The sequence below is a fragment of the Vulpes lagopus genome, chromosome 21 (assembly GCF_018345385.1).
Source record: "Vulpes lagopus strain Blue_001 chromosome 21, ASM1834538v1, whole genome shotgun sequence".
NCBI classification, from domain to species: domain Eukaryota; kingdom Metazoa; phylum Chordata; class Mammalia; order Carnivora; family Canidae; genus Vulpes; species Vulpes lagopus.
In genome coordinates this window covers 42510527-42522902 of record NC_054844.1, presented here as the reverse complement: position 1 = coordinate 42522902, position 12376 = coordinate 42510527, and the positions used below count along the sequence as shown (strand labels likewise).

General features: G+C 40.7%; 1 protein-coding gene across 4 annotated transcripts in view; it reads right to left on the bottom strand.

Annotated features, from left to right (window-relative positions):
- SCN8A (sodium voltage-gated channel alpha subunit 8) overlaps positions 1-12376 on the bottom strand; it is a 122716-nt gene that overhangs the window by 30462 nt on the left and 79878 nt on the right. For all 4 annotated transcript variants that reach the window (XM_041736333.1, XM_041736335.1, XM_041736331.1 and 1 more), the window contains exons 15-19: positions 8167-8340; positions 5731-6087; positions 1565-2035; positions 919-1036; positions 238-392 (exon numbers count right to left, since the gene is read on the bottom strand). In XM_041736333.1, coding sequence (XP_041592267.1) covers positions 238-392; positions 919-1036; positions 1565-2035; positions 5731-6087; positions 8167-8340 — 1275 coding nt within the window. The remainder of the gene's footprint in view (positions 1-237; positions 393-918; positions 1037-1564; positions 2036-5730; positions 6088-8166; positions 8341-12376) is intronic.

Genomic DNA, 12376 nt, shown 5'->3' with positions numbered 1-12376 from the left:
TTAGATGTGAAAGATCTTACTCAGCCTGAGTAAAGAAGATCAAGATGTGGAAAAGTGGATTCTAATCCTAAAGGCTCAAAACAGCAGCCCAAAGCACTTTGGCTGACCGTTGGCCTTCGGCCCACTGCCATCTGGGCTCTTAGAGAAACTGGGCTTGGGCCTCATCTGGTCTTTCCCACTGGTTCAAAGCCTTCCCCAGCCCAGCCCAGCCCTCCCTGTCCTCTCCCCTGGACTCACCAGGGCACCACTGCTGAGCAGAATCATGAAAATGATGAAGGTCTCAAACCAATTGTGCTCCACGATGAGGAAGCAGGTCTTCCTCAGGATCCACCAAGACTTGCCTAGCCCTTCTTCGATGTTGACCTGGCAGCACTTGAATCGCTGGACACAACCTGGCACCAGCGGGAGAGGCAGGTCAGACCGTGGGAGCGTGCCCCGCCCAGACCTGCCCTCTCCTCGGTCTCCCAGGCCCCACCAGGTGCTGCCCCACCACACAGCCGGGAGTACAGTGGCTGAATCAGAATGTCTGATTCACACATGGAGGGTGGCAGGGCTGGGGCTAGGCTGCAAGGCTACCAGGGCAAGGCCCTCTGGAGTTGGGAAGATGTCCTATAAAGAAGCAGTGAGAGGGAGGAGAAAAGGGTGGTCAGGAGGCAGACACAGCCACGAGAGAACAGGCCTTTCTAATGGAAGTTTCTGGGCTGATGCCAAGAGAAAATGGACAAAGAAATATTTGAGAATAGAAACTTGGTATGAACCAAATAAGGGAAACATATGAACTTCCCTAAATGATGAGGTGGGAATAAAGTTCTTGAAGATGGCCACGGAGCCCCCACCCTCACCCAACCACTGACCCTGGCGGAAATCTGTGAGGACTGCAAGTGTCACATGCCCACCCCTGTCCTTTCCCCCTTTCACCTTCTGTGAAGCAGGCATCTGGATCCAAGTATTCCTCGGGCTGTTCCACCGGGACTTCTTCTACTTCAGGTTTGATGTCGATGGTGCTTCCTTCAGAGGAGCTAGTATCATCCAGTTTCTAGATTCACAAAGAAAAGGGAGCTCAACCAACTCTGCAGCAAACTTCCACTCTACACTGACTGCTCTACCTCGGGCACAGGTGATGGGTCAGCTATAACTCTTTGCAATTCTTTTACAGACTCATCGTCATCCCGTTCTGGAGGGCCAATTACCAGAGAGCCCTCAAAACTTCTTCCAGTACTGGGAGAACACATTAAAGTCTGTTCACAGTGAGTGATCCACCCTAAACAAAATGTGGCTCAGTGCTCCAGCTCAACCAGATTAATGTCAGGGAAGTCCTTGAGCGTTTTGCTCCAGCCTCTCAGATGATCCAGCAGCAATGGACATAGGTCTAGAAATATCTCAGGATACTAGGTCACCTAAGGAAGGTCTAGAATGACAGAGGGTATTAGGGTTGGTTCTCAAACCTAGTTGGCTATTCCATAATCTCCCTACCAACCCCATAGCTGAACCAGTCCCTGGGGTGACAGGGCCCCTGTTTTATCCCCACACAGAATCACAGTTGAATTTTAGACTGGGGCCTTACATCTTTGCTGCCTTCAGGATCCGACTCGCTGCTAACATCCTCTGTGTTAAGATTCTCAAAATCAGACTCGCCTACAGCAATGGGCACCCGCACGGTCAAGTTGGGATTGTTGATGAAGGACATGTGGTCCTCATCAATGATATACTTCTCCACGCTGCTGCCAATGCCACTGGTTGTGCCATTGCCATTCTTCTGGAAGTCACCATTCCGGTGGATGTCTGCACCAGTGTGGTTGGCGATGCAGTTGGCCTTCTTTTCATATAGCTCATCCAGAGGCTTCACTTCATCGGCCTCACGCTGCTTCAAGTGGGCCTGCATGAAGGCGTGCACTTTCAGTTTGGCCCAAGCCACCCCCTTCTTGATCCGGATTACTGAGATTTGAAGGTTGTTCATTTCCCCATCATCGTCTGTTGCTGCCAGATTGTCTGCGCTGAAGGAGCTTAGGAGCAAGGCCAGAAACAGGTTCAGCACCTGTACCAGTGGCAGTAGGAGAAAGGAGAGTGAATGTTGACAGTATTAGGTAAAGTCATCCACTAAACTAGGGTTAAAACTTGAAAATCCACAGACTTATGTGACAGGCGCAATAGTTTCTACTATGTTTGGTTTGACCCGCTTAGTGTTTTAAATGCTCATGTCACTAAGTGGACATTAAAACATTTTTTATTGAAGTATAATTAACATATAGTGTTAGTTTCAGGTGTACAATATTCAACAACTCTACACATTAGTTCTCACCACAATAAGCGTACTGTTAATCCTCGATTTCACCTCACCCTCCTCTGGTAACCACCAGTTTGTTCTCTGAATTTAAAAGAGTCTGGGTTTTTGTTTTGTCTGTTCATTTGTTTTGTTCTTAAATTCCACATATGGGTGAAATCATATTTGTCTCCTTCTGACTTATTTCACTTAGGATTATACCCTCTAGCTCCATCCATGTTGTTGCAAATGGCAAGATTTCAATCTTTTTTTTATGGCCCAGTAATATTCCATTTATACAGATACCCCATCTCTTAATCTATGGGTGGATACTTGGGGTGGTTCCATATCTTGGCCATTGCAAATACTGCTGCAATAAACATAGACGTGCATGTATCTTTTCTAATTAGTGTTTTTGTTTTCTTTGGGTATATACACAGTGGTAGAATTACTGGATCATATAGTAGGTCTATTTTTAGTTATCTTTTTCTTTTTTTAAGAATTTATTTATTTATTCATGAGAGACATGACAAAGAGGCAGAGACACAGGCAGAGGGAGAAGCAGGGAACCTGATGCAGGACTTGATCCCAGGACCCTGGGATCACGACCTGAGCCAAAGACAGATGCTCAACCACTGAGCCACCCAGGTGCTGCTCTATTTTTAATTTTCTGAGGAACCTCGATACTCTTTTCTACCAAGTGGGCAGTTTGTTTGGTTTTGGTTGTGATACAAGTTTATAGCACCTCTTTTCTTGGTTCTCTTATAGTTTTACATACATATATATGTACTCCCAAATATATTACTTTTCTTATAATAAGAAAAAGCAAAAACTATCCATTTTGGGAGAAAATTCCCCCTAATGAGGAAAAAAAAATGGACACGGCTTATTGGGAGGATCGAAGAGGGTACAGATTCCATGTATTCACAAGCAGTGGGTGTCTTGGAGAACCCACATTAGAAAAACTAGGCTTGGAGAACCACATTTTCCTAACAAATCAAGAAAGTAGAACTGAAATATAGTTCATGTTATCCTAAGAACTAGCTTCCTTTGTTTTCTTAACATTTATCAAAATAAAATAGTTTGACCAGACAGTGATGGTGACTTCTATGTTCTGTTTTATATCTAACTGTCTAGTCATCGATGCAAGCTTTATTTATGTTTTAATATCCTATTTTACCACATTGGACATTAAGATTAATTAATTTATTTTTATTAAGGCTTACTTTAAAAATTGGGAGTTGTTCACTTCTTGATTTACACCTGGCCCTTATGGCCCTTACTTTGTCAGACTTCTGAAGAGTAAGCAATACATTTTAGGTGGAGATGTTAGTATGTGTAGAGTGAGAGGGATGGAAATGACAAATGAACTATATGTATGCAAATTATTTTTGGGCCATTTGTAGAATTACAAAGGAATATGGTTGGTAAAATGGGGGTGAGTTGGAGGGAGCTTTGAAGGCCAGGCTGAGGGATTTGAATTTTATTTAATTGGATCTACTACTGGTTTTTGAGTAAAGGAATAACAGATGACAGAGATCTGAGAAAATTATTTCTACCAGCTATATATGCTAGAGCTGTTAGTTGCATGAGTTAACAGGGTTCTGAATTAGGCTACTGTAATCTCAAGCCTTAGAATGCATAAAAATCTCCTGGGGTGGGATGTATGAAAAAATACATACTTCCTTGGCCTCACCTTTAAGATTCTGATTCAGTAGATCTGGTATAGGGCCTGGAACTCAGCCTTTTTTTAACATGTGAAATTTGGGTAGCTGTGATCTTCAGACCACACCTTTTAGAAATACTGGATGGGGGGGGTTGCATGGGTGGCTCAGTGGTTGAGTGTCTGCCTCCAGCTCAGAGTGTGATCCCAGGTCCGGGGATCGAGTCCCACATCGGGCTCCCTGCATGGAGCCTGCTTCTCCCTCTGCCTGTGTCTCTGCCTCTCTCTGTGTCTCTCATGAATAAACAAATAAAATCTAAAAAAAAAAAAAAAGAAATACTGGATGGATTATAGATATGGGAAGGATGGGGCAGATCTTATAAATACTATAACAAAAGATGTATGAAAGGGACCAGATAATTTAGTGGGAAGGGAAAGAAGAGAGTCAGAAGAGACTTATAGTCACAGATTCCTAGAGACTAGGTGGGCAGAAAGACTGAACCTGGAAAAGTGTCATCCAAAGCAGAAATAATACTGCATTTTGTCATGTGCTCAGGTTGTCTATAGAGAGTCAAGGGGAGAGGATGCAGAGACAAGTGAGAAGAAGGGAATAGAGAAAGGGGTTTGAGGTCACGGCTGGGAAACATGGATCCCACTATGCACTGGGAGGCAATAGCTGCATTCACTGAGGAAGTGGGAAGTGGGAAGGCGAGCGGGAGTAGGACTGCGGGAAGGGGGGTCAGGAATGGAGAAAGGGAGGGATTACAGAAAACATCAGTGTCTATTTTTACAGATCATAAAAAGAACAGCTGGTTCAGAGGCTGGTGAGCAGGAACCCTCTCCTGGCATGCTTCTCTACAGCACAAAAAGGAGACTTGCTCTGGATGATCTGACAAGGGGTCACACTGGGTTTCCTTCTTCTAGCGCCCCCTGCTCTATACTTGTGCCTCATCTGAAAAATAAGGACTTAAATTCTAGTGTGCATGTCAAACACCTGGAGACTCCTGCTAAAAATGCAGATTCTGATTCAGTAGTTCTGGGGAAGGGCCTAAGATTCTGCATTTCTAACATACTCTAAAGTGATCTCACTATTGCTAGTCCTCTGACCACACTTTGAGAAACATGGTGTCAAAATTTCTGTTGGTGAATATTCTATATACGGAGGCAGAAGACCGTAGGCAGAGAGATTAAAGCAAAAAAAGTGATTTGCCATTTATACAAGTTAGATAAAAACCTCTAATGGTTTAAATCATTGGTTCTCAATGGAGGGCAATTTTGCCTCCTAGGGGACAGCTGGCAATGTCTGGAAACATTCTGGGTTGTCATAACAGGGTGGGGGGGGTGTTACTGGCCAGTAAAGAGTAGAGGCCGGGGTTGCTGCTAAACATCCTACAACACAAAGGACAATCCTACAACAAAGAATTACTTAACCCAAAATGTCAACAGTGTCAAGGTTGAGAAATTCTAATTTAAATGAAGGAAACCTCTATAGTAGAAAAAGCATAGATTTTGTGGTCCAGAATCTAAAATAAGCCCATTTACCATTTCCCTGACTTCAGGAAAATCATTTAACTTTGCTGAGTTTTGTTACCATACTATGAAAAAAGGTTGACAGTGGGGTTTATGACTCAGCAGGTCTCTGTAAAGAGAGTCTCCTTTCCTTCATTTGTACCTTAGGGTTCTTAAACCAAGAAAGAATAAAAACTAGCACAGACATGAAGTTAGTAAGACCATGCCCACGGGGCTTCTGGGTCAAGGGTAAGATGTTCTGGGCAAAGACTGAAAAATTCTACAAGTTAGTACTAACCACCAAGTTGCCAATAACCATGACCATCATGAAGACAATGAGGCACATGGCCTGGCCTGCCACCTCCATGCAGTCCCACATGGTCTCGATCCACTCCCCACACAACACTCGAAAGACAATGAGGAAGGAATGGAAAAAGTCATTCATGTGCCAGCGAGGGAGTTCACAGTCCTGGTTGATTTTGCAGACACATTCTTTGTAGCTTTTTCCAAAGAGTTGCATCCCCACCACAGCAAAGATGAAGACAATAATGGCCAGCACCAGGGTCAGGTTGCCCAAGGCACCCACTGAATTTCCAATAATCTTGATCAGCATGTTCAGGGTGGGCCAGGATTTGGCCAATTTGAAGACTCGGAGCTAAGGGGAAAAAAATCAAAACAAAAATCAAATGATACTCAATCCATTTTCTTACCACACAGCTAAAATACAAACATATAAAATTAGCGAGATCAAGCTAAATTTATTGAGCATTGTTGGGAAGTTCCCAGGACTTTTAACTATCTTAGATTAAAATGGGAGAATGTGAGGCATAGACAGGGAAAATGGATTAATTCCACAGTAAGTGAAAGACTTACATTAGGAACCAAGAATAGTGCCTCTAGGCCCTTATATTAGTCCCTGGTTCAATCCACTTTTTATTTTTTAATTTTAATTTTTTAAAGTAGGTTCTATGCCCAGCACAAAGCCCAGTGGGAGGTTTGAACTCACAACCCTGAGATCGAGATCTGAACTAAGATCAATAGTTGGACACTTAACCAACTAGACCATGCAGGCACCCCTCAATCCACTTTTTAAGAACCTATACATGAAAAAAAAAAAAAAGAACCTATACATGAATATATCCTTTTGCTATTGATTTTCCCTTGACTACTCAAGGAACATTATCAAGGAAAATGTGAGCTGTAGTGAAGCAAAAGATCAGGATCGTAAGGACAGTGAAAAATAAGTCATCTGTTTCCTTAGAAAAACATGCATTTAAAAATTCTAAGTATCTCTCCTTTTGCTTGCCAATAAATATTCAATAGCTGATAGGAAATGTTGGGATATGCTTGGAGTAATTTGGAGGAGAAGCACAATGCCTTAGCAGAAGCAGTTCCACATATATCAAACATCTTATGAAAAGGGCCTATAATGATATTAATTCAGAGGACAGAACTTCTGTTACCTGCAATCATGAAATTTCTATATTCTGTAATAAATGATTTACAAGGTCTTATCTAATATTGAGAATTATAATGTATAAAGCCCATGATGAAATGATAAAAATGAGATCATCTTCAGACGTCATAAGTTAATAACTAACACATGATATAATAGGAATTCTGGAATAACAGCATGGATTGGAACATTCTTTTCCTATTGAAAGTCTGAATCTTATCTGAGAGTTCAAGATTTACCAGGTGTTTCTCTGTGTGAATATCTGGATCATTTATATTTTTCCTTCTCTGATTGGCTTTTTAGTTATTAGGAATACTACTGCTAAGGCTTCTACCTCTTAGTCCTTCATCTCATCTTCCAGATAACAAGAATGATTTTCAAAAAGTCTACTGTGGGCTAGATCCTAAGATCCAACCAAAGACTAGTAAGCAGAGGTTCAAGAAACTTGACAGATGTTACTTGTGAGTTGGACTGAGCAAGACCTCTATTGTAGAAATAGTTCCATTCTATTCCAATTCTCTTTCAATATGCTGAATATTCTGATGAAAAAACCTAAAACCCTATCAGTTACAAGTGCTTAGGTATTTTTCCCAATAGGGAGAGAAAAACCTAGGCCAGTTCTGATGCTCTGAGTGGATACCCTCGAAGTAACTCAGCTTTTCAAGGGACTTAAACAGGTCATTGCTTATGCCTATGTTTATGGGAAGCTATTTTGAGGATACCATTAACTATTCTTTCCAAGTCATTTTTAGTAATTTTAACATTAACTTCTTCAAATATATTACAAAATCTTTCTCAGCTAATGTTATGGGAAAAAGTCAATGTTCAAAAATTAATTTCAATATAATTTTTAAAAGTATTATTTTATTTCCATTTTCTGGGAGGGGTCACCATGATGGAAGAAATGAGAGACATCTTTGAACAAGGAGAAATTACTGCCATTTCAAGGACATGTTCAGATAAAGAAACAGATTTACTAGCAAATTCATTAGACTTCAGAATAACCCTTAGGAATCCTTCTTTTTCATCTTTTAGGTTAACTATTATTTTCTGAGGAACTTCCTAAAAACGACTTCTGTTTGCTGATTAATATTAAAAACTAACTTCTATATTAGGAACTTAGCAGAAAAATTGCCAAGATTTTAGTATCTAATCACCAACAGGAATCATGAGAATAGAGTTAGGGGTTTTTTTAAATCATCAAATTAACTTCTGCAAAACTTTTTTAGTAGCTGCAAGATAGGAAATGTAAAAAGAAATTGGAGAAATATGGAATACCAATCGGAAAGATCGCAGCACCGAAAGCCCCTCCACGTCTGCTAGACCCAGTTCCATTAAACTGAGGGAGACAATAAATCCGTCAAAAATGTTCCAACCTTCTTGGAAATAATAGTAGGGATCCATGGCTATGAGCTTCAGGAACATTTCCGCTGTGAAAATTCCAGTGAAAACCTAAAGAGGGGAAGGCAGGGGGTAAGGAAAAGAAATAATAGAAAGAGAATATCTTTATTATTATCTTTGAATACCACATGTCCAAGAAGCATCCACAGCTAGTCCAGTTAAATTGTGCATCTGAAGACATCAGCACTTAGATGTCCCATGACTACTCCACATGAGGCAAGAGATTCTTGTTTTCCTTTTGAATCAAGTATTCAGTTCCAATATTCTCATCTTTGTTGCCAGAATTACCTAATTCACATTGTTCAAGAGTACATTTAAAAAACTATTTTAAGCATAGGAAGACCACACAGTGGCTCCTTCTAAAGGGTCAGCAGTCACTTTGAATGTTTATGTTTGGGATGTTTGCCTAGAAAAACAACCTACTCATTGAATTATAATTATATTTTAAAAAATATAGCATTATTCCTGATTTGATATTACGTGCCTTATCAAAGCTTGACATACGCTTCAGAGTTTCTCATTTTAAATTGTAAAACCAACAGAACACTCCTAGAAGCATGCAAAATACAGGAAAAAAAGTATAGTTTCATCATTTTGCATACAACCATCATTTTTATGTACTTTCTGTTTTTTTTTAAAAATGCACATATCTTTTGACAGTTGTGAAATCATAGAGTACACAGTATCTTGGGTCTTATTTTTTACTTATATAACTCAGTCCATGTTGCTATACAGTCTTCTTAATTCCCATTTATATCGCTTATATAAAATTCTACTGAGTATGTCCTCCAAGAATTTTCTTTCCTTTTTTCTAAGATTTTATTTAATTTAGAGAGAGAGCGCAGGGGGAGGGGCCAAGGGAGAGGAAGAAAGAATCCTTACTCCCCACTGAGCAAGAAGTCTGACAAGATGTGGGGCTTGATCCTAGGACCCTGAGATCATGACCTGAGCTGAAATCAAGAGCTGGCCACTTAACTGACTGAGCCATTCAGACACCCGCTCAAAGAATTTTCTTATTGTTGGAGATGTTGGTGCTTCCTTTTGATTTTTTCAATATGATAATCCATGATGTAATAACTGTTTTAAGGTTTGGACCTCATTGGCTACGCGAATGACTTCTTCCCTGTGTTACAGGACTCCCACTTTTCTACCTTTCAGAGCATCCTGTGTTTCTTAATGCCTTCTGTATCCCTCAGGATAACATAATGTGTAGTAAGAAAGTAAAATCCCACAAATGCCAGTTTCAACAAGACCAATACCTTCATTGTAGGCTAACCACACACCATCAGACTCTTACTGAATATTCTGATTTTAGAGGACGGATATGTAATAGGTTTTAAACTCATAATAAATCACTGCCTGCAACTACCTGGTTACCAAGTTTACAAAGGAAGGATTTTGAGAAAAACTTTGAAGATACGGTCTGAGGACAGAATTGGAAATAGTGAAAAATACTTAGACTACAGACACTGTTGTGAAACAGACTCAATGAATGTATAGCAATGACAAAACAGAATGGCATGATGGAAATGAAAATGGCTACGTGGGCTGTAAGGTTTTGTGTCCGTATACTTTTCCATGGCTCCCCATTTTTTCTAAACTGAAGATGCAGTATTCTAGAAGTGAAAGAAAATATTCTCTAGAGAGGTCCAGTTAGCAAAACCAAAGTTCAGGGTACACACTGAGCATCTACAGATGGAACGTAGCTGTAAGTGAGGGCAGCTAATCAATTTCCCCACAGACATTTTACCCTCAGCGTAAACCCATGGAAGGTTTCTCTATACAGAAATGTTAGTCTGCTTACTGCACACTAAACAGAGACTGTCTACTTTTGGTTGCTGTCCCACTGTTTCTGGTGAACACACAGGAAATGCTCAGTAATAAGCCCTGGCTAACTGATCACAGAGTATTTATACTGTGGGAACTCTGGTTCCTAAGAGAAAATAAACAATGACACAGTTACTGTTGCCTTTCAATAGGATGAATGGCACCCAGATGCCTGACAGAAATGCCCATGACAGAGGTCAGCAACCATGCTATTTCAACATATAGTGATTGCCACCAGTTGGGGTTTGTTGGTATGGAAGAATAACTTTTTTTATAAACGGAAAAGAGCAGACGTAAGGCTATTCCTATGATGCCATTCTAATTTGCACTATGGTATGCTTCTTGAGAAGGAGAAAAAAGGAGAATTATAAGCAGCATGTCAATCGACGGTCGTACATAAATGTCCCTCTTGTGAGTGTCCTCAAATATTCCCCTAGGAACTTATTCCTAGGCTCTAGGGATGGCAGTTCTCAAAGAAAGTGGGACTGGGGTGTCAGGGCCTGAGAAGCGTGGGAAGAGGGTCTCTAGGAAGGACACTGATATGGATGCTGGGGGTCTAGAACAGGGAGCCAGATCTTGAACAGGGTGAGGAGGATAATCACTTTGCAAGAGGTAACGGTGGCTTTTTTTTATCAAATAAATACACTAAAGATAGCAGCAACCAGGTGTCTTTTTGTCAGAGGAGTTACAACTATAGAAAGGAAGAAATCAGAATGAATCTGGTAATGTTGGACTAGAATAAACAGCCAGCCCCATGCTGAGAGGGTCCAGTCATGTACACTGATTGCTTCAACAGATCTTGACTTCTAAATATCATTTTTCACTACAACAACCAGGGTTCCTTGAGAAATGGCTGATCCAGGCCTGAGATGGGAAAAATATAAAATTAGCTTGGAATAGTCTGTAACATCAGAAAAAAAAAAAAAAGAAGTAATGAGGATATGTTGATAGTACACAGAAAATAGCTTGAAGGAAATCCCAGTGGCCAAATCAGGAATGTTTAAACATTTAAATAAATGATGACAATGGATTATAACCCAGTAGATAAAACTGAAAGCCATGAGTCTACGTTGATATAAATAATCAAAAGTTAAATGAAGAACAGTAAATTTAGACCATTTCAAAACATCTTCACAAACACTAATTATAAATGGAAAAGAGTAACTTTATAGGGGAGAAGCCTGGAGATACCTCCTTTGTCAACTGACCAAGTGACCATCACTACAATGGGACAAATGGAAACCGTGCCATGTGGTAGGTGCAAGGGAAGACAACCTTGCTTGTGTGATACTCCTGCCAAATGTGTAAGCTGAGTCTAATCATGAGGAAGGACCAAACAAACTGAAATTGAAGAAGTTCTATAAAATAACTGGCTTGGAGTCTTCCCAAGTGTCAGGGTCAAAAAACCAATGAAAGACTGAAAAAGTCCGCCAAACTGAAGAAGACTGAAGACACAGGACAACCAAATGCAACAGGAGACTGGAATAGTCTTTTTGTTACATGTTCTTTTGTTACGAAGAACATGACTGGGATTTCTGGAAGAACCCGAAGGGGCCTGAGAATGAAGTGGCTGTGAGGCGCACGGGAATTTCCTGAGTCTGACGGCTGTATCGTGGTTCAGCAGGACAGTGTACGTGTTCCTAAAACACACGTGAAAGGCTGAGGGGCTGTGTCAGCAACTTACTCTCCAAAAGAATGCTTTAGACTGTACTTGAAACCTTTCTCTAAGACTGGGCTTGCTTAACAACAACAACAACAACAAAAAACACAACAAAACACCTTATAAACTCACAGTTGTGTTCAAATGGTTGCAAAAAAGAGAAGAAAAGAATCCTTACATTTATCTCCTGAATAAAACAAAAGCTGTAGAAGTTACATAGCCTCCCTGGACTTCCATTTCCCCCATAGAACATGAGGAGTGGATAGAATTATCTTTAAGGTTCCTCCTCTTACTAACGTTTTTCCTGTGGGGAGGGTGGGAGAGGCAGGAGGGACCTTTGCTTTACAGAAAACTGTTCTCTTCTGCCATCAGAAACTTCCACCTTTACCTATGGACAAACACAGCTCACTTCACTGTCTGAGGAAGGCCTCAGGGTTCCAACCGTGAGACAAGGTTGCATCTCATTTCACAAGCTGGTCAATCTCACTCTTTTCCATCTTCCTTTTCTCAGGTTCAATCAAAGACTCTCTCTAGATGTCCAAACCTTTGGGAGCTCCTCTCTGCGTAGAATGGATGCCGCCTGATTCATGAGTCATTTAA